Source organism: Sebastes umbrosus, chromosome 4, assembly GCF_015220745.1.
Source record: "Sebastes umbrosus isolate fSebUmb1 chromosome 4, fSebUmb1.pri, whole genome shotgun sequence".
Lineage (NCBI taxonomy): Eukaryota > Metazoa > Chordata > Actinopteri > Perciformes > Sebastidae > Sebastes > Sebastes umbrosus.
This window is the reverse complement of record NC_051272.1, coordinates 10,770,085-10,793,334: the sequence shown is the minus strand read 5'-3', so window position 1 is coordinate 10,793,334 and position 23,250 is coordinate 10,770,085. Positions and strand designations below refer to the sequence as shown.

Genomic DNA, 23,250 nt, shown 5'->3' with positions numbered 1-23,250 from the left:
AATCAATGCTGATCCTAGTGTTGGCTTTTCCTGCTTCAGCCTCCGGGGCTGAAGCAGGAAGAGAAACGTTATCGTCTCTGACCGCAGCCGGAGGAAGACACCGGCACCCGGTCGGAGACGATAACGTTACTCTCTGCGGGAAACCTCTGTTTGCCTGGAGGAGCTGCAGCATTTATTTCTCCACAAACGTCCACTGTACATTCACTAGATATTCTCAGAGCTACGAAGTCTTCTGCAGTGTGTCGTGTGCGCGCATGCACGTGTAGAGGTGGAGAGAAACAGCGAGAACGCGCGGTGTGTGTGAGTGAAGGCAAGCTGGCAGAGGAGCAGAGTACAGCAGAGACTCCGGTCACACACGAGCGCGTATATGCGAGCGCTCATTGGAAACCGACCCGGGTGATTTATACGTGTAAGAAGTTACAAACAGTCCCTTTTAAGAAAAAAGAAAGAAAAAAACGGCTCTCGGACGGGAGCCGGCTCTTATCGTTCACTTAAAAGAGCCGGCTCTTTGAACCGGCTCGTTCGCGACCCACACATCACTAACTCGAGTCCTCGCTGCAGGAGGTCGGGCTCATCACCGTGATGATGATGATGATGATGCTGCTGGTGGTCTGGTGAAGCTGTTCGGTTAGCCGGGGCCAGCTCGTCACCGGAGCTACATTTATCACACTCTGGGTGTTCGTCACCGACGGTAGCCGGTGTTCCGGTGTTGTGCAGCGGCTGGACGGAACACAAGATGCGGCGGTAGCTGCTGTTAACCCGCAATGAGCCGCAGAGCAGCAGCGGACAGCGGCTAGTTCTGCTAACCAGCAACATGACTCACACACAGTAGAGAGGAGCTGCTGTCTGCTGGACTGGAGTTAGCTGCAGTTAGCGGCTAACTCCAGCTAGTAGCAGTCCACGTCCACGGTTAGCTGCTGCTGGAGGTGATGTCTATCCGATGGAGCTGAAGTGTTGCTCGGCTTGCCAAAGATGACGGGCCGCCTGATCCACCGGGTGTTTTTGTGCCTCTGTCAGCAGGAGGAGGAACATGGAAGCCGAGGAGGAAGAGTGGAACAAAGACCTGAGTGCACACAAACTGCTGCTGGATAAAAAGGTGCTCTACAAGCAGAATGGAAGGATCGGTAAGACTGGGGTGTTTTCTTCTTCTTCTCCAAAACTGTAAACTATAAATACTCTTCATGCATTCAAGCTTTACTGCAAGGTGACCTCTTTGTCTGCAGGTATAATGAGAACTCTCCACAGCCTGTTGATAACCCAGAACACACTGCAGATCAGTCCATCGCCCTGACTCATGTGTTTTTCTTCTTCTCCTCCCAAACTGTAAACTATGAACATTCAAGCTTTACTGCAGGGTGACCTCTTTTAGTAGCTCAGTTCATAGGGACTTGGCTTGGGTCCCCACATGGACCAAGTACTGAGTGTGAACTGGTAGCTGGAGAGATGCCAGTTTGCCTCTAGGGCACTGCTGAGCTGCCCTTGAGCAAGGCAGGGGCCTTGTAATCTTGTTGCCTAAACCAACCTAAAGTAGTTGTAGTTTTGTTGCCTAAATCAAAGGAAGTTGTAGTTTTATTGCCTAGACCTTAAGTAGTTGTAGTTTTGTTGCCTAAGCCTAAAGAAGTTGTAGTCTTGTTGCCTAAACCTAAAGTAGTTGTAGTTTTGTTGCCTAAATCAAGGAAGTTGTAGTTTTATTGCCTAAACCTAAAGAAGTTGTAGTTTTGTTGCCTAAATCAAGGAAGTTGTAGTTTTATTGCCTATACCTAAATAAGTTGTAGTTTTGTTGCCTAAATCAAAGGAAGTTGTAGTTTTATTGCCTAAACCTAAAGAAGTTGTAGTTTTGTTAACTAAACCTAATTTTTTGCACAGCGCGGTAACATACAAAGTCAATGCAAAGAGGCCAATAGATGCAAATTTTCGCCGGGCGACGCAGTTGGTATCCGCCTGTCAGGGGCAGCCCCCCTTGCTCTGACATGTCTCCATTAATGCATGTATATAGGTCCTGTTTGTGCATGTGTGTGTGTGTGTGTATTTCGGGCCCATGTGTACTGTGTAAATAACAGAGTGAAAAAATTGAATTTCCCCTCTGGGATCAATAAAATGCCCTTCTTCTTCTTCTTCTTCTTCTTCTTCTTCTTCTTCTTCTTCTTCTTCTTCTTCTTCTCTGCAGGTATAGTGAGAACACTCCACAGCCTGTTGAAAACCCAGAACACACTGCAGATTCAGTCCATCGCCCGCTCAGAATGTGCTGGTAGGTGAAAAATTAGTAAAAATGTCATTAATCTGGTGGTTTAGCTAGTACAGACACTCTGGACATACAGTGATTGAGTGCAGCATCCTGTTTAACTGAGGACTATACATAACCAGCCGATTAGACTGTTGTCAGGCTATGAAATAGGCGTTATCAGTCGCTATAAGCCCCATACATGTGGGTCAATAGGGGCCTACTACACACACTAGTAGGTTTTATCATCTATTTACATGGCTGATCACCGAAAGACACGACAGTGACTTATGACAGGGTTTTCACCCAAAAAAACAGAGTCAACAATGTGTAGTTGTCTTTGTCTTCTTAGGTTATTTTAAGCCAAAACCCGTTGTTTCTCCCTAAACTTAACTGACTGTTTCTTTGCCTAAACCTAAAGAAGTTGTAGTTTTGTTGCCTAAACCTGGCGGTCCAACTCGCGTGAGTAAAGCAAAGTGAAAATTCGCTTTGTCAGCATATCTGATGGATAATAAAAGTTTAAATTTGTTTCCAGCTACCATCTGATTTTTCATTTTAAATTGTGGAAAATGTTCTTCAGTTAGCGGCTTTACCAGATATGCAAAGAAATGACTACGGTCTAAAATGGCTGGCTAGTGTAACGTAAATATATATTTTAAGCTATAGTTTTCTAAATGTACGTTACATGTAAAGGCAGGTCCAGTGAGTGTCATCAATAAGTGTTGTAGTAAATGGCACAGCATCAGGTTTAGTGTGCACATTTTTACAGCTCTTTTCTGAGTTTGGCAAAAACTTTTTTCCCCAAACAAGCAACGGTCAAATACTTTATGCAACTTAAGAAAATGAAAGCTGATCAACTCTCACTGATTTATCCACCAAGGACAGATTGCTCTGTTATCTGGCTGTTGATCTCAGACGTGTCCTCCTGTGTGACCCAGGCTCCTGTCCAAATCTGATGATGAGTAGGAGCGAGCACGCCGATGCGAGGCCCGTCCCCGTGGCCCTCACCCCCCAGCTCCCCCCCAGAGCTCACCGGCCCCTCTGCATGTCGGTCTCCTCCGACAGCAGCGGACGCTTCAGAGCTCTGGAGACGCAGGAGTGGAAGAACAACCTCAAAGCTCAGGTACGTCCAAATGCACATCTGCTACTGAGTTCTTGAGTATAACTGAGCAAAACAAGTCATTAATACTTCACAGAACACACACAGAGGTTTAAAATCCTCCTTCAGTTCTTAATAAATGCTTAATGTACCAAATAGTTCGAAGCTTCTTTCATAACGTTGGCATGGTAATCAACCTCAAGTCAGTATTCAAATGCTTCAATTTTTTTATATATATACAGTAGTGCGGCAGCGGCGAGAATATTTCTCACTGATGCTTCGAAGCCCAAAAAATGGTATTTGTGACAGTGCTAATCTCATTTTCTGGGGTGATTAAAGCGTCGTGACCGGATCGTAGGCCAGTGAAGGATGAGGAACTGAGTGGACAACATGTTGGATCTGTGTGTGTGTTTGTTGCAGATGGAGCAGGCCCACAGTGCCGGAGCCGCCAGCAGCACCGGATCTCTGGAGCGAGCGTCTCTGTTCTGCGCCTCGGCGTCCACCACAGCGTCCAGCTCCGGCCTGTCCAGCCCAGTGGAGATCCTCAACAAGAGTAAATCCTCCAGCCGCTTCTCTCTCTTCTCTCCGCCCTGGAACAGCAGCTCCGAGTCCGACTCCAACCCGCCGTCCCGCTCGGGCTCCAAGAAGCTGCGTAACTACAGCAGGCGAGCCGCCACGGGGCCGGCCGGTGCCAGGGGCCCCGACACGCCTGAGCCCAAACCCAGCGGGCCGGAACACTTCCAGTACTCTGAACCCGTCATCTCCAAGGTGACGGACTACATCTATGTGGGCAACCTGAACGCGGCGTACAACGGGCGCACTCTGTGCCGCAACAACATTGACAGCATCATCGACATGAGCAGTGTGCCCGGAGAACCGGGCCCCAGCCTCAACCTCATACCGTGCACCTGCTCCCGCGGCGCCCGCCACAGCTGGTCCCGCCTCAAAGTGGACATCGGAGACGTGCCGGACGCCCTGGGTGACGGCCCGGCCCTGAAGCAGCGCTGCTTCGAGGACATCAACGAGTGCATCGACGCCTCCACAGAGAAGAGGAAGCGCGTCCTGGTCCATTGTCGAGATGGTTTCTCTCTGGCGCCGACGTGCATCATCCAGTACCTGATGGTGAAACAGAACATGAGGCTGATCGCCGCCTACGAGCTGCTGAGGGCCAAGTACCCGGTCAACATCAGGGAGTGCCACCAAAACGTGCTGGTGAGCCTGGAGAGGGCGCTGCGGCCCGGAGGCAACGTCGACCCCGAGTGCTTCAAACAGGCCATCTCGCGCAAAGTGGCGTGGACCTGACTCCCAACATGCTCGGCTGCTGCTCAAGACTCTCTTTACTCCTCCACCCTCCCATGGTATTAGATATGTTCCTAAAAGGCAGCTGTACTTCCCACGTAGACTGGTCAACTGGATATTATTGTCCCCACTTGAGTTCAGTGGTTGTAAAAGTTATGATGTATTTCAAACCTGTAAATGTGACCTGGCTGTGACGCCCCCCCACACCCCTCCTCTCAGAACAGGAGACGCAATAGACTTCACTGTAATATAGACAGCTTCTTGGTATAACGATGTAATCGTGTTGGCTGTATAGTTGATATAGTCCTGCTTCAGTTCTGTGCCATGCCGTCGTGGTGGTGTTTTATATCAGGGGAATTTCTTAACGGGAGATCTCAGGAGATTATTGATGTCATTCCAGTACAGGGTGGGAAATTACTCAGTAGGTTAGTCTACAACCCCGTTCACACCTGGCACTCAAATACATCTTGGTAAGCTTTGTGTTGGAAGGGTCGCTGTTCGTCTAGATTACACAGCAGGCATCACTTTCAGCTCATTGTTCAGCTGTCTGTCCACTACTTTAATGTTTTGCTTTAAACCCGACTGTTCAGCTAGTGAACATAGTAGAGCATTTAGCAGCTAAAGGGACAGATGGTAGAGATTAGGGCTGTCAAAATTGGCCAAAAATGACGTTCGAATATTTGTTCTAAAAAAAGTAGGGCTGTCAATTGATTAAAACAGTTAATTGCAATTAATCGCACATTTCTTATCTGTTCTAAATGTACCTTAAAAGGAGATTTGTAAAGTATTTACTACTCTTATCAACATGGGAGTGGACAAATATGCTGCTTTATGCAAATGTATGTATATATTTATTATTGGAAATCAATTAACAACACAAAACAATGACATATTGTCCAGAAACCCTCACAGGTACTACATTTAGCATAAGAAATATGCTCAAATCATAACATGGCAAACTGCAGCCCAACAGACAACAACAGCTGTCAGTGTGCTGACTTGACTATGACTTGCCTTAAACTGCATGTGATTATCATAAAGTGGGCATGTATGTAAAGGGGAGACTCGTGGGTACCCATAGAACCCATTTTCATTCACATATCTGGAGGTCAGAGTTCAAGGGACCCCTTTGAAAATGGCCATGACAGTTTTTCCTCACCAAACTTTAGTGTTATTTAGCCTACTTTGCAACAGAAGTTTCACATGATGCCAGTATCTTCACTCTAGCTTTAAACTGAGCCTGCTACAAAGTAAAATCGCCAGTTGCGTTAATGCATTAAACGAAATTGAATTCATTCATGAATTTGCATTATCGCGTTAACTTTGACAGCCCTAAAAAAACACATAGGCTCAAACTATTTCCCCCTCAGAGAGAAAGCCTTCCTCTCTGGCTTTACTGCTGCTGAGCCCGTATTCTGTTCAATTCTGTAAGCAGTTTCACTTTCCTCACAGATAAAATCAAAATTTTAAGTGAAATCGAAACACAAGCTGTCACTGGAGATGAATTTTAGAAATATTTCTGATGCCAGGTGTGAACTTCAATCGGTTTCATACAGATTTTGACACAATCTGCAAAGATCTGACAGTGACTACGTTTACATGCACAAAATATTCCAGTTTTTACCCTTATTCCGGAAAAAGCCATTATTCCTACTAAGCTGTTTACATGGCTAATGAACATGACTACTACAACATGACACACCAACCTGACATCAAAGAACTCGCGGCGATGAAGGCCGACTGTTGCGTCGCCTCACGTCGTCTTTGTCTTGGCCGACAAGTTAAACTTCACCGTGGCCAGTTACCACGTTCTGCGCCTGCGTGAGATGAAATAACGCTCACAGACGGCCCCAAACTGTCTGACTGTCAGCTTGGTGTGTCAGGGCCTTAATGTAACCGGTGGTGACTGTGTGAACACAGCCTCCCTCTTTCATTGCTTCAACCACCTTCTTGAAAAGGTCGGCGTTGTGATATTTGGAAATATCCAAAAACCTGTTGATATCAAAGTCTTTCATAATGTTTAAAATTAGATGGTTCTCCTTTTTATTTTGGGTATGCATCTCTGCAAACTGTCGGCTAGTTGGTTTGTGTCACAAACTCACGAAAAAACCCCAATTGAGACGCATATTGTGAATGAGTTATATACATGTCTAAAGACTGATCCTAAAACCTGAATAATATCAATATATCATAGATATCTTAATCTAAAAATGCTCCATTCGTAATATTGGTGCCTTCAAATGAAACTCGTGAGCTTGTGTTTACAACATAAGAAGTCGTGTACGCGATATACTTGGCGTTCAAGTGGTTAAGTCATGAGAACACCGCTGTTAAGCAACGGCAATATTAACGTTACTGTCGGAATCTAGTAGCCACAGAGGCCAACTATTTAGCAAGCTAGCAAGTGGGTAACATAATGCAGTAAATGCAAAGACATGACAGGGGAAAAGATGAGGCTGTTGGGAATATCAACATTCTCCTTAGACATATGAAATTATGAAGAAAAATAGTATATGATGAAAATTACAATATATTAACTTATTATGCACCGAAAAATGAACTTCCAAGGCCTCCGCCATTTCTGACATCGTCAACTAATACGTCACAACTCGTGAACTCGGAGGTTACGAGGTCGAGAATACAACATGAGGGGGGCGTTCATATGGACTCTTTTCGTGAACACGGTAAACACCACCACATTTGAAGGCACCATAAGACCTAATTCAGAATATCCAAACGGAATATGCTGTTTATATGACCCGTGTAAAATTCAGAATAATAGCGGAGTATAAGTGTGCATGTAAACGTAGTCAATGAAGCAAGTAACTGGCCATTTGTTTGGAGTTTTGTTATTCTTCCTAAAACTATACTTTGCTGGTAGAGTGGTTGTTTGGATGTACTGGCCGTTGTAGTCGGTGGGTTAATTAAAAAGAAGTTGGTTCCCTGTTAAAACAAAGCTGCAACTCTGCTGCTGATTCTCTGAAGATTCGGGGATGTACATGTGATTTATCACTATTGGATCGATCACCACTGACTGGATTACATGACTGAATAATCTGCTTCTATCGCAAGAGGGAACTTTGCACACGGACACGTTTTAAATCTGACCTGCTTTGACGTTTCCACGCTGTTTTTCTTTACTTTCTCTCTGTGTGTTTTCCGAGGTCGTACTTGATGGAAGACGAACGGCCCAACCTGTCCTCTGTGAGGAAGACTGTAGCCCCATCTTCAGCCACAGTTTTTATTTGGTTAAATCTCTTCGGTGGTGCTCAGACTGTGGCTTTGTGAATATGAACTTCGGTGTATGCAGTGAAGCTGGGTGACGTGCATCTCTGTGGATTATCAGTATTATTGTATCGGTGCCACTAAACTGCGATCCAGGATTTACACTGCAAGAGATGATTTTGCACTACTCACAGGGTTGTCCAAAATGCAAATTATTGCCTTTTTGTTTTGATATTGTTTGAATTATTGTTATTTTGGGAGTATGGCTGATGACATTTCACATATGAGGAGGGAGATGTTTCAATAACCAGATTAAGGTAATGGTTCAATTAAAGTGTTTACATGGTTCACACTATCTGATTTCCCCAATAACCTGAGTTTACATTATTTTTTTTGATTGTTGTGTTGCCCCGCCACTAAAACAATAGTTTCAGTCTCAACAGGACCCTTTTTTTTTTTTTTTTTTTTTTTTAACATCTTGTACCTTTTTAAATACAAAAATGTTTTTCCACAACTACTCAGTGATTGTCTAATCACAGAATAATAATTTGACCAGTGCTAACTAGGGCTGAGACTATTGATTATTATAAAATTATAAAAACTATTGATTATATAAAAGGCAGAAAATAGTTTCAGGTGACATCTTCAAAAGTCTTGTTTTTTCCTACCAAAATTCAATTTATAATAATATAAAACAGGAAATCTGCATATCCCCACATTGGAGAATTGTTTGGTATTTCTGCTTTAATAAATAACCTAAACGATTTATTGATTATCAAAGTTGTCGCAGATTTAATTTTCTGTCTATCGACTAATTAATGGCTCAATTAATAGTTTCAGCACTAGTGCCCACATTTGGTAGATGACAGGTTTTCATACTCGGTGCTATAGACAACTCAGCCAGTACTGAGAAAATTATTGAGGTTTAATATTTGCCCTGTATTTTATTACCTGGAGGACTATGTTTTGTTTTAGTTTTTTTACTTTTCAGCCAACATAATAATCTGACACTGACTTGCATGCACAAAATACACCGTTTTGTTCCCCTTATTCCGAAAAAGACAATATTTACTAAGCTGTCTACACGGCTAATGAACATGAATATTACACTAATATTCCCGTTTACATGCAGCCGTGCATACTATAATAATGTTTCCAAGTCTTTTATATGATGTTTAAAAGTAGGTGTGTTTCTCCTTCTGTCCAGAAATGCTTTTCTTTTGGGTAGAAGAAGATTAATTATACGCACATCATGTTTAGGTGCAAGGCTATCAGAAAAGCGTCAGTAAAGAAAAAGTTAACGCCTGCACACTACTCCATGCCACAATATTTTGATTGACTATGTTTCGATCTGCTTGGATCTTCATCAGGTCAAAATGTTTGAAAAAGTGGAAAAAACACCCATATTTATACATAAAGCACACCAATAACCAAGCTCTGTGATGGCACCGACGTGATAAAAACATCCACAAACAATTCACAATTTCATTAAGTACATAATAACAGTAATACAAAAGCCATACTTCTAAATATCAAACATGTCATATTCATCATCACATATATCAGAAAATCCATCTAAAATATTACATTAAGGTAGAGGAAAATGGAAAGAAGAAATATTTAATACTTGTACAATAAATTGGGTCTAAAACACCCTTCTAAATAAATTATCTATATCAAATCCCAATATGGAAAAAAGACACCTATTGTATAACATTTTTAAATTTTTAAGAATACGCGTCAGAATATATAACTGTAACTGTATATGTAGGAAGAGCCATCATAGTACAACCACCATGATTCGTTTTAGAGAAAATATTTGATCTCATCCTCTTGATTCAGAGTCTGGAGGGTGAAAATATAGTAGTTTTCTCTTTGGAGTAAGAGGGTATTTAAATCACCTCCTCCGAGTAGTGGACAGGCGTTACCTTTTTCTTTACCAACTTTTCCTATGTGCATGCATCTCTGCAAACTCTTTGATTAGTTGGTTTGTGTACAACACACAGAGCTGGCAGTAAACAGGCAAGAGGCCGCGTGTCACAAACTGCAGTAAAAAAAAATTAGACATATTCTGAATGTGCTGTATGCATGTCTAAAGAATGCTTTTAAAACCTGAATAATATCGGCATATTCCACGTCTTAATTGGAAAAAACTATTCAGAATAAGAACTAATTGGGAAAATATCCAAACAGAATATGCTGTTTACATGACCCGTATCAAATTCGGAATAAAGGCACGGTCACACATGCACGAATGCAAGGTCACCAAAATTGAACTCCACATGAATGCGAAGATGCGTATTTGCTTCGCCTCCGGAAGCGAATGTTTTTTAGCCACTTCGCTCTCCTAGAATGGAAGTGAACAGGAGACGAATGTTGATTTCGCACATGTGTGATTGTGCCTTAATAATGGGATATTAATGTCAATAGTCAATGTTTCTGGATATGAAGAGGATCATAATGTTTTGAGTTAAGATTACATTTTTCCTCACCATTAGAAGGTAAACCCTTTTTCCAGTCTTGTAGCAGAGTATGAGGGATGCTGTTTGGATGGCAGTGAGTGAACAGACATGGCTAATGACAAATTTAACAAAATTAAAAAGGCTGTTTTTCAACAACTATTAGCTGCTAGTCAGGTTAGCTCCATGAACCTGTGCTCTAATTTAAAGGGAGGATTAAGGAGAGCTTGATTTTATGCATCAGACTCACCGCAAATGCTTAAGTGGTCTCATCACGCAAAGATAATTGCACAGGGGTAATACTTATAAATGCAATTTTAATACTATGGAATGTTCAGCCCTGAGAAGCCTGAAAATGCCATTTAGATAATAAAAACTAAATAAAAAACATAATCCATAGTTACAAAAGCAAATCAGACGGTTCAGGTTAGTCATTTTACATGTGTTATGGTGGTTTGGTTTAGCGGTGAAAAAAAGTTTGGGTCTGTTTAGCTGACGGTTCAATTAAGCAGCTAAAAGTTTGGTTCTCGTTAGCTAACGCTTCAATTAAGCAGCTAAAAGTTTGTCTCTGGTTTGCTAATTGATCAATAAAGCAGCTTAAAGTTTGGTTGTAGCGTGCTAACAATTAAAAGTTAAGTTGTATTTAGCTAAAGGCTCAGTTATACAACTATAAATTAGGTAAAAGCTAAAAGTTTGGTTCAGGTTTAGTGGTTAAAATTTTGGGTCAGATTAGCTAACGGTTTATGTCCTGTTAAATCAATGCCCATCGTACAAAACATATTGCGCTCTGAACTTCGAAGCCGTATCATCGAAGCTAGAAGCATTTTTTGAGCAAAGCATGAACCAGACAGATATAACTAGCCCACTATTGTATTTTTCTGTTGGACCGTTTTATTTAAATACAGACATTTCCCCTAAATTCGTTGGCTTGATTTTGATATTTTTTGAGTTCATGGTAAGCCTCAGTGTGAATCAGTTGTACAGGACATTTCTAACATTGGTGACATTAACCCCCAGCAGCACAGTGAAGTCGTCATGTGAGCGGTGTGGTAGGAGTGGAAGCTGGTGCCTTCATTTGGAGTCGTGACCGTACGGTGACATTTGCACACTTTGTATGACTTTAACTTCTCTCGATATGTTGTACAATGTTGAATATTTTTTGATGTTTTATTTTGAGCAAAAGTATGAACATGACATTTGTGTAAAGTGGTCCTTGCTGTAATATATTTGCTAGTCATTAGTGTACCAGTGTTTTACTAATGCAGGTGGTGATGAGACCGAAGAAGAGGATATATTTCTCCACATATGTTCATACGAGGCACTGTAGTAGACAACGTATCTGAATATTTTGGTTTATCCCTCGTTGTAAATGCTCCCAAGTCAAAGTCATCATATCAAACCAAATAGGTTTTCTAACTTGTTCTCTCAGGTGATTTCTCAGTGGCCCAGAATGTTCTCAATGAATATGATATTCAGAAATGTGAAGCGATGTATTTCTCATGTCATGTTTATTAAGTCAGATATAATTTGTACTGTTGAAATATTAAAGAAAAGTATGTACTTAACAGATGTTTTGGTGCTGATTTTGTAATCAACCGTGTAGTACAAAGCAGTAAAAGTACAATGCAGAATATTTAAAAAAAATGGTCTTGAAATGAGCAAAAGCCAGTGTACTCACTACGACTAAAGGTCTTTTTAAAGGTGTACAAACCGGGGTTATTATAGTAAACTAAAACGGAAACTATAACGCAAAGCAAACTGGAACTAAATAAAAACTATAGTCTTTAAGAAAAACTAAATTGAAACTATATTTAGAGCGCAGCCTCGGCGATCACGCCATGCTGGTCTGGTCTATAGCTTGGAGCCAATGCATTCTGGTAGCGTGGCGGTGCGATTCGAGAGACGAAGCGTCACGTTGCCTGCTCCTCATTTGCATAAAGTTGAGGTCTAGTCTACTTTATGCAAATCACAGGTGTCCGACGCGACTCGCCGCCTCTCCAAACCCCTGAGAATCTTTTAAAATAAACGTTGTCGATCCAAAATAAAAACAGATTCAGCAACTGCATGGCTTATTTCTCGCCTCAAATGTTTTCAGAAACACATTTCGGTGAACTGTTTTCGTGAAATAAGAGAAGAAAGGAACGAGCCGCCATGTTGTTTCCGGTTTGAAAGCTGAGAGCGGCAGCCCGCGGAGGGAAAGCGTTCGTCTAATCAGGAGCCGAGTGTGTTGTGTCTAGTGGCAGCCCATCAAGCTTCCAATGCTGGGAAGCGAGGCAATCCCTTGCGGTAAAAAACTCCCCTGTGGACACGTACCATAAAGGCGAGAAATAAGCCATGCATTGGACGGATCCTGTGGACACGTACCAAAAGAATGATAAAATTTGTCCCACCCTAACAGATTGAACAAAGCTAACAGGAAACTCAGGAAGATGTCATTCAGTTAGTCTGTTCACGCCCACACAGTCCTGAGAAAAGGTCTAATCAACCAGATTAACTGGAAACACCTGTGTGGGTCAACAGAGGCTTTAAACATGTTCCCCTTCAGATGCTCTTGGACAACATCACAACTATCTGTCTTTACGGTACCTGGAACAGACCCCAGTGGCACCACAATAATCCTAAAAAAATGCAAAGTGGATTGCAGGTTAAGGTGTTTTTTGGGGCGATGTTAGCGTATAGTGACATCACACGAGCTGCTTGTTTGGTAAGTAACTAAAGGTTTTAAGAACCTCAGTGTTTACCAAAGTTACTGTATTGTATGTTATGGCTATCAGTTTTAGATAGGGTGACCAGGTGTCCTACTTTACGAGGGACTGTACAGCATTTTTATCCCTTGTCCCACGTCCCACACTGAGACGATGTCCAAAATCATTCCACAACATTTCTTTGGCTCCAGTTTTCAAAGTCAAATCACTGCAGGACAGATGCTTTTTAAAAAAAAATCTGTCTATTATCCATTGGCTGTGAAGAAAGCACGGACGGCTGTCATCACACACACACATCGCACACGTGGGTCAAGTGCAGGTTAACATTTCACCGTCTTTGCTACGCTACGCCCAACGGAGAAAATTGCGAGTCACCGCAAAGTCACAAGCTCTGCAGATTCAGGAGGAATATGATGGAAACTATCACAAAGAAAAGGAAGAGCAGCTACAACAAACACTGTGAAACTACTTATAAGTATTGATAAGCTGGTGGAAGGAGATTCTCAGAGTTTTTTGTGAGTTATTTTTTAGTTTCACACAGGGGGAATACGACATGAAGCGACACAGTTCATGTGAGTGTCACAAGAAACGTTCAGCTCAAAAAGAGACATGTTGATCTATGGATGTGTTCGGGCATTAAAGCATAGAGATGTTACAAGATAAGGGGCTGAATAGAAATGTTAATTATTTAAGTTACACAGACATTATATCAAAATTGTAGACTACCTCTCAGCCTTGGTAACGTGTCCCACATTGTCCCACACAAACTCTTTGTCCCACATTTGGTTCGTTGGGATCTGGTCACCCTAGTTTGAGATGTATTTTGAAAAGAAATAATGGATTTTCCCTCAGTTTGATCAATGGAAATGGCTCAGTACCCTCAAACCAGTCGCATCAGAGAGCTGTAGAGAGTTCTGCTTTGATTCTGTCATCACTATAATTTCCGCCTCATTAGGTGACGTCTATTCTTTCTATTTTGGTCACGTCCTGTCACCACATATCTGAGACAGGACCTGATGGATTTAGTCCTTGGCAGGGGTGGAACGCTGTGAAAAACTCTATAATAATGAATTCCCCCCCCCCCCAAAAGCCATAAAAACCACGTTGCAACCACCTGTAATGACCTAACAACTAACTACATAGGAAACAACAATGCATCCATCTTCTATACACATTAGCTACCAGATTAAAAGTGCAACAACAACAACAGATTCTTGGTACAAGCGCACATGAGATATTCCAGTTTAAAACTACTTTGACTTCATGGAGAACTGTTATAGTCGTGGTTGTGGTTTTAAGGGTCTCGTATCATTTGTGTATTCGTGGCTTCACATGCTGCAGTTTGTCTGTCACCAGCAGCCGTGACTGAAACCCTCCATCTGTTAGCCTCACCCCTCTCATAGAGAAACACCAGAGCTTTTACACATGTCAGGAATACCTTAGCGTAATATAATAATATTAAATTAATATACTTATTTTTATCCTCAGGGACAATGAGATGTTCCAGTGTTAGCCAAACATTTCTAACTGTTGTCCCTCGGCCTGCTGTTAAAATAAGCCATTAAAATAACCGATAAAAAACACAACATATCAAATTAGAACAGGAGTAAGCAAAACAAGCAGTCAGCAGCTGAACAGGATAATCAACAACTGTATTTGGATTTTTACTGTGTTACTTTGACACAAAAACACAAGGTCATCTCTTGTGTCATGTAGTTGTATTTATTTTTGTTCTTACTTTATATTCTTTATTTATTTTATATATTTGTAGCTTTTTTCCAATTTTTTCTTACCATTAATAGAGTATATTATTGTTACTTAAAGGGTCCATCTGCGTTCTTTTCCGGGTTTTTCAGATGGAAACGCCCACTCAGCCGTTAGCAAAAAGCAATGATGTAAGTTACCACAGTAAGCTAATCAATAATGTTATGAATAATGTGAACGCTAGCACTAGCCGAGTCAACATTAGCTGTGCTAAGTTTGTAAATAACTGAAAGGGTTGGTTTAGATTTTTTGAAGTGGTTTTGTATGTATACTCCCGTGTTCTGAGAGGTAAAATTACTGTTTTTGTGAATGGAGTCTGGTGGCTTTAAAGAGAGCGATATAACGTCTTCAGTTCCCCATCAGAAAGGGCTGTCTGACGGCGAGGTAAAGCAGCTGTGGACGGGAGCAGCAGAAAAACGTATTTTATCAGATTAAGTTTACGCTATATTTAGAATATTTTCACCGCTTTACCTCGCCGTTAGACAGCCTTTTCAACAGGGACGTTATATCATGATCTTCAAAGCCACCAGACTCCATTCACAAAAACAGTAATTTTACCTCTCAGGAGTTTCTGGACTACCGCTGCATCGATCGGTTAGTTTGTTTGTGTTGCGTCTACAGCAGTACGTTGTTTAGCTACTGATTACATAAGGAACGCTACTGTGGGAAGCTACAGAATGATATAAAAACCTAAAATGCAAAACAAAATAATAGACCTGCCCTTTAAGGAAACTTCCTGCATTATTTATGCAACTTAGAATGAAGCAACCAACAAACACTACTATTTGCTGTATTTCCGTTCATCCTTTGCCGTTAAATTCAGCCGCTAAATGAAAATATTCAGAGGCTTTGCTGTTGGCCATATGTTTTTAAAACTAAACTAAATGTCCCTGTTGTGTAAATGAGTCCTCTAACTATTTGTTTGCAAACAGTCTTTTCTATTTATGACCTTTTTATTCTCATATTTCTGCCCCTTTCCTGTTTGTCTTCCTGCACAGAACTTCCTGTGTGATCTTCATCCAAACGATCCTGTTAACAGCTTCTCCTGTTAACAGCTTCTTAATAGCATCCACTTAGTGTGTCTTAAATGACCGCCTTGAAACTACACCCTGACTCCTTCTTGCCCTCCACCTGCTGTCGCTTCAACTTTCATTACGGCTGCTCGCTGGTTTCCTTCATCGAGTCCAGCCTTGTTTTATACACTGAGCCTGGCAGTGGTCATGTGTGATAATAATCTGTTTATTGAGTCACATCTTGTCGACCTCCACTCTACTTCTCTTCGTCTTCACCTCCAGGCTGACGAGTAGCTTCGTTTAAGGAGGAATAATAATCAGTGAAACAATCTAGAAGGAAGGGGCTATTTATAAAGTCAGATAGGGAGGAGATCTGAGGGTGAAGGGGGGGTCAGATATAATATTTCAGGTGCTGGTGAGCCCATTGGTCTGAGAGAAAATCGACTTCCATAAAGAGAAAGATGGGGTTTCCTTTGCCTTTGGGGAATTCAATATAAACCAACTAATAGTGCCAAAACTGAGCTGCTTCCCAAAATCTGTTGCTCCGCTCTGTTTCCGTCTAAGAACCAAAAGGTAAGCAAAGCTTTACTTTTCTTCTGCTGATTGGTTTTGCACAAATGTGATTCATAGATGAGCTTTTTGACCTCGTCGTCATGAGTTCTTGTCAAAACAAATGTGTTGTTTTTGGATGTTTAAGCTGTTATTGACAAGTTGGTAAAAACAACCTCGCTGTAGGATGACTAAGGGGGTTGATGTCCACTGAGGATGAAGTCATTTTCATTTCATTTATTTGTTTCTTTGATCGGGACAGAGCATGTTAATGAACATCAGTATAAAATAGAGGCTGTAAACATGCAGGAGTTAGCAAGAATGCAGAATGTCAGTAAGTGAAGTGTGATGAGGTGTGTGTGTGTGTAAATGCAGATGGTCCCAGTGTTTATCGCCGTATCATCACAAACTGAATACATTTAATGTGTCAGAGCTCAGACTTAGTTATTAATCTGACACCTTTGTTTAATAAGTTGTTTTTTTGCTTCATGTTTGATCCAGTTATGCTCACAATAGTCTGCAGCATCAACAGTCCAAGAAAATATAAAAGGTGAAAAATATAGAATAGCTTGGATTATACAGTTACCTTACAAATACATACATACAGTATATTTTGTTTATAGTTTATAATGTCAATTTAGTGAGGATCTACTATGAGCTCCGGTTTCAGAGTACAACAGAACAAATTCATATTTTTTTTCAGAATATGGACACAAAGTCATCGTATGATTTTGCAGTAAAACATCTCAGATCCGTTATGAATTTGTAGGAGGAACGAGACTTTGTTGCAGTAATTTTTTGGGTTGATACCATTTGTTACACAGATTTGGTGCTAAATTTAACAATTTTTTACCACTGAAGAATTGATAAAAATGATCAATAATTCCTCCAAAATACCACATTAAGACACCAAGACCTTGAGGAACACCATAGAAAAAGCCATGCTGTGATTTGGGCCCAGTAAAGTGGGCATGTCTGTAAAGGGAAGACTCGTGGGTACCAATAGAACCAATTTTTATTCACATATCTTGAGATCAGAGGTCAAAGGACCCCTTTGGAAATGGACATGCTCGTTTTTGTGGAGTTTGGAGCATTATTTAGACTTCACTCTATCTTTAAAACCGTTATGCCTTCTGAAAAACTGAATAGCGGCGAGGCCGTCAGATTGTTACACACAATAAGGCTATTATAAAATGTCCTTTTTGTAAAAACTGGATCTGCTAGACATCCTATTCCCAAACTGTTTTTGTGTTTGGACGACACACACGATCCTTTTAAGTCAGTTTAACAGATGTGGTTTGTACTCAGGATGTCCCAAATCTATCTGCAGAAGCGGGATCAGTATCAGCTACATAAAGTCAGGTCCATTTCTGATCCTTTTTTGTTTGTTATGCTGTTCAAAAAGAATCAACTTACACAATGTTGTCAGAGAAATATTGGATCAGACTTGATATTGGTATTGGCACATACTCGGTGTTTAAGGACTCTGATCGGGAGCACAAAAAAAACATGATCACTCTGCAGAATCAGGATCATGCAGATTCTGTGTTTGATTGATCACTATCGGCTATATAAACATTTTTGATGCTTTTTTGTTTGTTCTGTTAAAAACCTAAAAATACTCAGTGCTGTAAGAGAAACATTGGATTAAACTCTGTATTGGTATCGGCACTTACTCAACGGGCCTCATGCAGCAGCATTCTCTTAAATGTGTCTTATATTTTCTCTTCATTTTCTTTTAAGAAAAAAAATAAGAGAAGTCTACTCCAGATGCACCAAACGTTCTTAAATCTGCTCTTACCCAGGTGTGCTGAATGATGAATTAAATAATCCAATCATTATAATTACTCAAACATAATCTAAATTTGATTATTAAATAATTTGTTTTATTTTCCTCAAATTTAAAACGTAGGTTTCCTTGCGTTGGACAAACAATTTGTGGACTCTGAAAAAAAGATTTTTTTTTTCTTATCTTGGCAAGAGTGTTCTCAACCACTCGTAAAATGTTCTCTTACCTCAGAGAAGAGCAAACAAAAAAAGGAAACATTGGTGAATCACAGAAATCAATGGGCACTAACAAAATAAGAACAAATCGTGGGTACGAACAAAATAAGAGAACATTTGTTCATATATTGCTTCCTGCATGAGGCCCGATGTTATACCACTGGATTGGGATTTGGGGCCACACAAACATGATGGTGACACCCCTGAGTTTTATCAACTATTCTATGTCTTTGTGGAGAAATCATTGTTGTGACGTCTTTTAGATATTTTAGTAAAGACTGGAGAGCCTTTATTTCTCTGTTTTCCGTTTGGACGCAGTGATTGTCGCTCTATAGATTGTTCTGCCCGGTCTCTATTTTCAGAGAAGACGTCTCAGTCACAGTCAGAGATGTTTGTATCAACAGAGGAGGTATCAAGTGTTTCCTGATAATCTTCCAGAAGACAGACCTTTCATGACAAGGATGCCCACGGGGAGACAACTGAACCCCAAACCCTTGTCCTAATTTAGACTGGAGGTTTCTCAGTTGGTGTCCTATTTCCTCTAAGTGGAGTTATTATTTCTGAGAGACCAGACAGAAACATTCCAGTCCTGGTCCTCCTCACCCTGACCTGTCTTCAAGTCGTTTCCTATTCCCTCTCTGTTTGTGTCAGCTGTCCACCTCATACTGAATGACTTCTCTGTCTTTCTCAGATACTTTTCTTATATATGTCAAAAATGAAATTATGTTTTTCTGCAGGCTTTGAAGCCAGACAAACGCCAAGATGTCAGAGTGAGTGATTCTGGATCTCATTCATTTATATGTTCATCTATGTTTTATTTTGAACCCATAACACTGAAGATAAACTTCAAAATGTCAATCTCATGTCAAACGTTTTAAGTATCTAATCAGAAGAACCATATGTTGCATTTAAAACAGGAATTTTACATATAGTACATATCGTAGAAGTGTTACAGAAACAACATTTGTGCAAATATTTGCACGGGAAAAAAAAAATCTTATCATCCCATTTGGTCTATTATTGAGTCATAAAACCTTAAAATAAGTAAATAAGTAAAAAGAATTGTTTCAAATCAAGATTAATTGATTTCAGGACTTTTCTAGAATGAAGTCACTTTCCTTTGCATACTGTGATAATTATGACTATAATATATTCTTTCAATCAGAAATCTATGACGGCATATTAGGTCCATTGTAGGTTAAAAATAATTACAGAGCCAGGAGAGGGGGGTAATATTCAGAGAAAAAACTTTCTCTGAGATTAAAGTGGTAAATTACGAGAAAGAAATTACTAATTTAAGAGTAAAAAACTCAAATCAGTATGTTGTTTTCCTCTGAATAGACCCAACTCACAACAATGTCTCTTCAAAGTCCGGATGCTATGATAATCTGGTGATTCTGTTCTAAAATCCAGAGTATTTCTTTATTCCTGAATCTGATTGCAAAGTCTAATTTGATGAGATCATAAACTGCAGGCATAATACAAAACAAGCGGCGGCGTTTTTACTGTGATGAGGTTGATCCAGCCTTGCAACGTGGTTCCTTGACGAAAAAAACAACAATTATTTTCTTGTAAATATGTGACTTTAATTTCACAGAAATTCAGATTTTTTTTCTAGCAAATGTATGACTTTATAATCTCAGAGTATCCACATTTTGTGAGATTTTTATCAGAATATTACTAGACCATCCCCGGCTCCATAAATATATATTTTTTACCTACAATGGCCATAATACACTGTCGAAGAAATCCGTCATAACTAATAAATGTTTTCTCAAATCCTTCAGGAAAAAGATGTCATCGAGTCGCAAGCATCATGTGAAGGTAAAAGATCCTTTTACATCTTTTACAGTATTGAGTAATAAAAGAAAATGGGTCATTTTTTGTTCACAGAAAGTGGCAAAAATCTCTTCCCATTCACACTTTTCAGTGACAGCAGTGAGCAGAGGGATGCCTCTTGCTGCTAAGACTATAAATATGTGATGTAATGTGTCTGTTGTCTGGCAGAGTTTGATGCTGTCCATCGCTAAAATTTTACTGGAGGAGGAGGAGAGGGAGCAAGAGAAGGAGAGGACGAGGTACATGGCTGAGAGCTGTCCTCCTGTGTCCATGCCCAGGAGCATGCAGGAGCTGCAGGTCAGTTCACAGTGCAGCGTGATGCATTATACAGGGTTTATATTGTGACTTTACTCTATTTATTCCTCCATACAACATGCAGTGACAGTGTTTTCAGTTTGACATATTACTATAGATATATTTATGTCTTATAAAATATAGTAAAAGGAGTACATAATAATGGAGGACAGAACCTGCCAAATTAAAAAAATTAATGAATAAATAAATAAATGACTCAATAAATAAATAAATATCCCATTAAATGTACAAAAAATAATGTTACAAAATAAATGTAGGAGTTAATTAATTGATAAAATGTGACACAAATTGATATTTCTGTTTTAATTAGTTTCTTTCTTTATTTACCTTTGTATTAATTCCCCTATCTATATACTCTCCTATTTAATTTCCCCATTTATTTATTAACTTTTAAATATGTTTATTTATTTTAAATTATTTGTTTTTATTTATTTTAAATTTATTTTTAAAATGTATTTATTAATTATTAACTTGTATGTATTTATTTATTTCTGCTGGATATTCTGTTGTTGACCCCATGATGACACAGATGTTGAATGACAGCCCCCTCATTTGCATAATGAGGCAGTAATGCATAAAGAAACGGAAAAAGAAATGTGTAAAGAAAAGAATACAGAAATAAATAAGCTTGGGAAAATAAATCGGTGGGGAAATGCAAAGGGAAAACCCTGCAGAAATAAATAAATACATACATTTTAATAATGAATAAATACATTTGAAAGTTAATAAAAATTAATAAATATAAGGGGAAGTTAAATAGAAGAGTAGACATATAGTGGAATTAATACACAGGTTACTAAATGAAGAAGCATATTTAAACAGAAATATCAATTTATGTCACATTTTATAAATTAATTAATGCCTACATTTATTTTTAATATTATTTTTGGTACATTTAATGACATTTATTTTTTCATTTTTGATTTTGGCAGGTTCTTCCTCCACACATAATAGGATCAAAACCATCCATCCATTCATCCATAGTTGTGATTAGCTTACCATAAATGTCCAGGGCCTTTAATTAACTGCAGAGGGTACCAGGCCTTTATTTGAAGCAGGCTTATATTAGAGACAGGCCTTTATTTATAGTATTTTATATATTTAAGTATATCTGGTCATATTCTAGCATGAATTATTATTTTGTGATCTGCTCCTATTTACCCTCTTAAATCTTTGTTAATGCATTATGCTTCCTGTATATGTGGGACGGGCTTTATGACCGATACTGCAGCCAGCCACCAGGGGGCGATCCAGATGTTTTGGCTTCACTTTTGGGGAGCAGTCATGTTGTCCATCTTTATATACAGTCTATGGTCCACAGTGCATCACTTTGACAATATTGCTGTTGTTTGTGTTCAGGAGCTGTGCCGGGAGATCCACCACAAGATCGACGTGATGGACGAGGAGCGATACGACCTGGATATGAAAGTCAATAAAACCAACAAGGAGGTAGATTATATTAAATTATTTAACGATTTAACCTCCAGCAGAACCTTCAAACTCAAGCTATGCTCCCAAACATTGTTCAAAACTCACAAACTTTCTTTTTAAATCTAGCGGAGGTTCCAGAGTTTTAAAAGATAGTTTGTCATGTTGAATTTTGGGGAAATGTGTATAAAATGATTCATAATACAGAACCAGAGGGTCAGCCCTTTAGATTTTAATGGTCCCATAATTTTCCTCTGCTCCCACACTCGGGACAAACTTTACATCTTTAGCTTCATTTTTAACTGGTAAGATTTTAAAGGCCCAGTGTGGCATTTTGAGTGATCTATTGGTAGAAATGGAATATAATGTTAATAACTATGTTTTCATTAGTGTATAATCACCTGAAACTGAGAATTGTTGTGTTTTAGCTTAGAATGAGTCCTTCATATCTACATAGGGAGTGTGTCCTCTTAATGGAGTCCGTCATGTTGCTCCAGTAGCCCAGAACAGACAAACCAAACACTGGTTTGCGCTGTTTGCAGTAAACCCAGACTTAATTTTCATTCATTGTGGCGTCTCTACCGTTTCCACTTTCCAGATTGACGACTTGAAGATCAAAGTTCAGGACCTGATGGGGAAGTTCAAGAAGCCCGTCCTGAGGAAAGTACGCATGTCGGCCGACGCCATGCTGAAAGCTCTGCTGGGCTCCAAACACACGGTCAACCTGGACCTGAGGGCCAATCTGAAGCAGGTCAAGAAGGAGGTCAAAGAGGAGGTGAGGAAGTGGTTAAAAGTTGAAGTCAAGTTAAACCTGACTGACTCTAACTACCTTTATCAGGAGCTGGTCAGGTAGGTCTTCAGGGTTACCAGACCAGTCATTTACTCAGATCTTCAACTGAAACTTGTGATTGAAAGAGAAACTTTGATGAAACCTCCTGGTCCAGCTCTGATTTTTGGTTGTCTTTGGTGTTTCAGGATAAGGAACTGCGAGACGTCGGTGACTGGCGTAAAAACATTGAAGACAAAGCTGGCATGGACGGGAGGAAGAAGATGTTTGAGGCCGAGGCTTAAGTCAGAGTGTTATCTGCCGTTTAGTACAAATAAATTAAATAACAATAATAAACTACCTTGTGAGTTGTAGAAACTTTGACTAATAAACAAACTGAAGGAGACGTTTTGGTCATACTTATTTGTAGCTGGAGCGCAAGCCGTGACGACACCGTGATGTTGGGACCCCGTGACCGAGTCATGTGACCAAGCGGACGCTACTGTTGTAAAAAAAAAAAAAAAAACAGCAGAGCTTTGTCTCTTTGCTTCTGTACTCTTTGGC

At 40.0% G+C, this 23,250-nt stretch overlaps 2 protein-coding genes across 4 annotated transcripts; both read left to right on the top strand.

The window, feature by feature from the left end:
* The first annotated feature begins 539 nt into the window (after positions 1-539).
* LOC119486336 lies at positions 540-8,199 on the top strand. Of its 2 annotated transcripts, none has more exons than XR_005206506.1 (5): positions 540-1,124; positions 2,168-2,248; positions 3,160-3,344; positions 3,741-4,678; positions 7,784-8,199. XR_005206506.1 is itself a non-coding variant. In XM_037766383.1 (5 exons), the coding sequence occupies exons 2-5, from the start codon at positions 1,031-1,033 to the stop codon at positions 4,620-4,622; spliced, it is 1,242 nt and encodes a 413-aa protein (XP_037622311.1). In that variant the 5' UTR covers positions 540-926; positions 1,021-1,030; the 3' UTR covers positions 4,623-5,424. The 2 variants fall into 2 exon arrangements, 1 of the variants encoding a protein (XP_037622311.1); XM_037766383.1 differs by lacking the exon at positions 7,784-8,199 and having other exon boundaries at positions 540-926; positions 1,021-1,124; positions 3,741-5,424.
* A 4,631-nt stretch (positions 8,200-12,830) lies between these two features.
* On the top strand, positions 12,831-23,092 carry LOC119486362 (troponin I, fast skeletal muscle-like). Of its 2 annotated transcripts, none has more exons than XM_037766436.1 (7): positions 12,831-13,007; positions 19,076-19,108; positions 20,126-20,162; positions 20,346-20,474; positions 21,852-21,941; positions 22,519-22,695; positions 22,896-23,092. In XM_037766436.1, exons 2-7 carry the CDS (start codon positions 19,101-19,103, stop codon positions 22,989-22,991), a joined length of 537 nt encoding a protein of 178 aa, XP_037622364.1. In that variant the 5' UTR covers positions 12,831-13,007; positions 19,076-19,100; the 3' UTR covers positions 22,992-23,092. The 2 variants fall into 2 exon arrangements, with proteins under 2 accessions (XP_037622364.1, XP_037622363.1); XM_037766435.1 differs by lacking the exon at positions 12,831-13,007 and adding an exon at positions 16,048-16,358.
* The last annotated feature ends 158 nt before the right edge of the window (positions 23,093-23,250 follow it).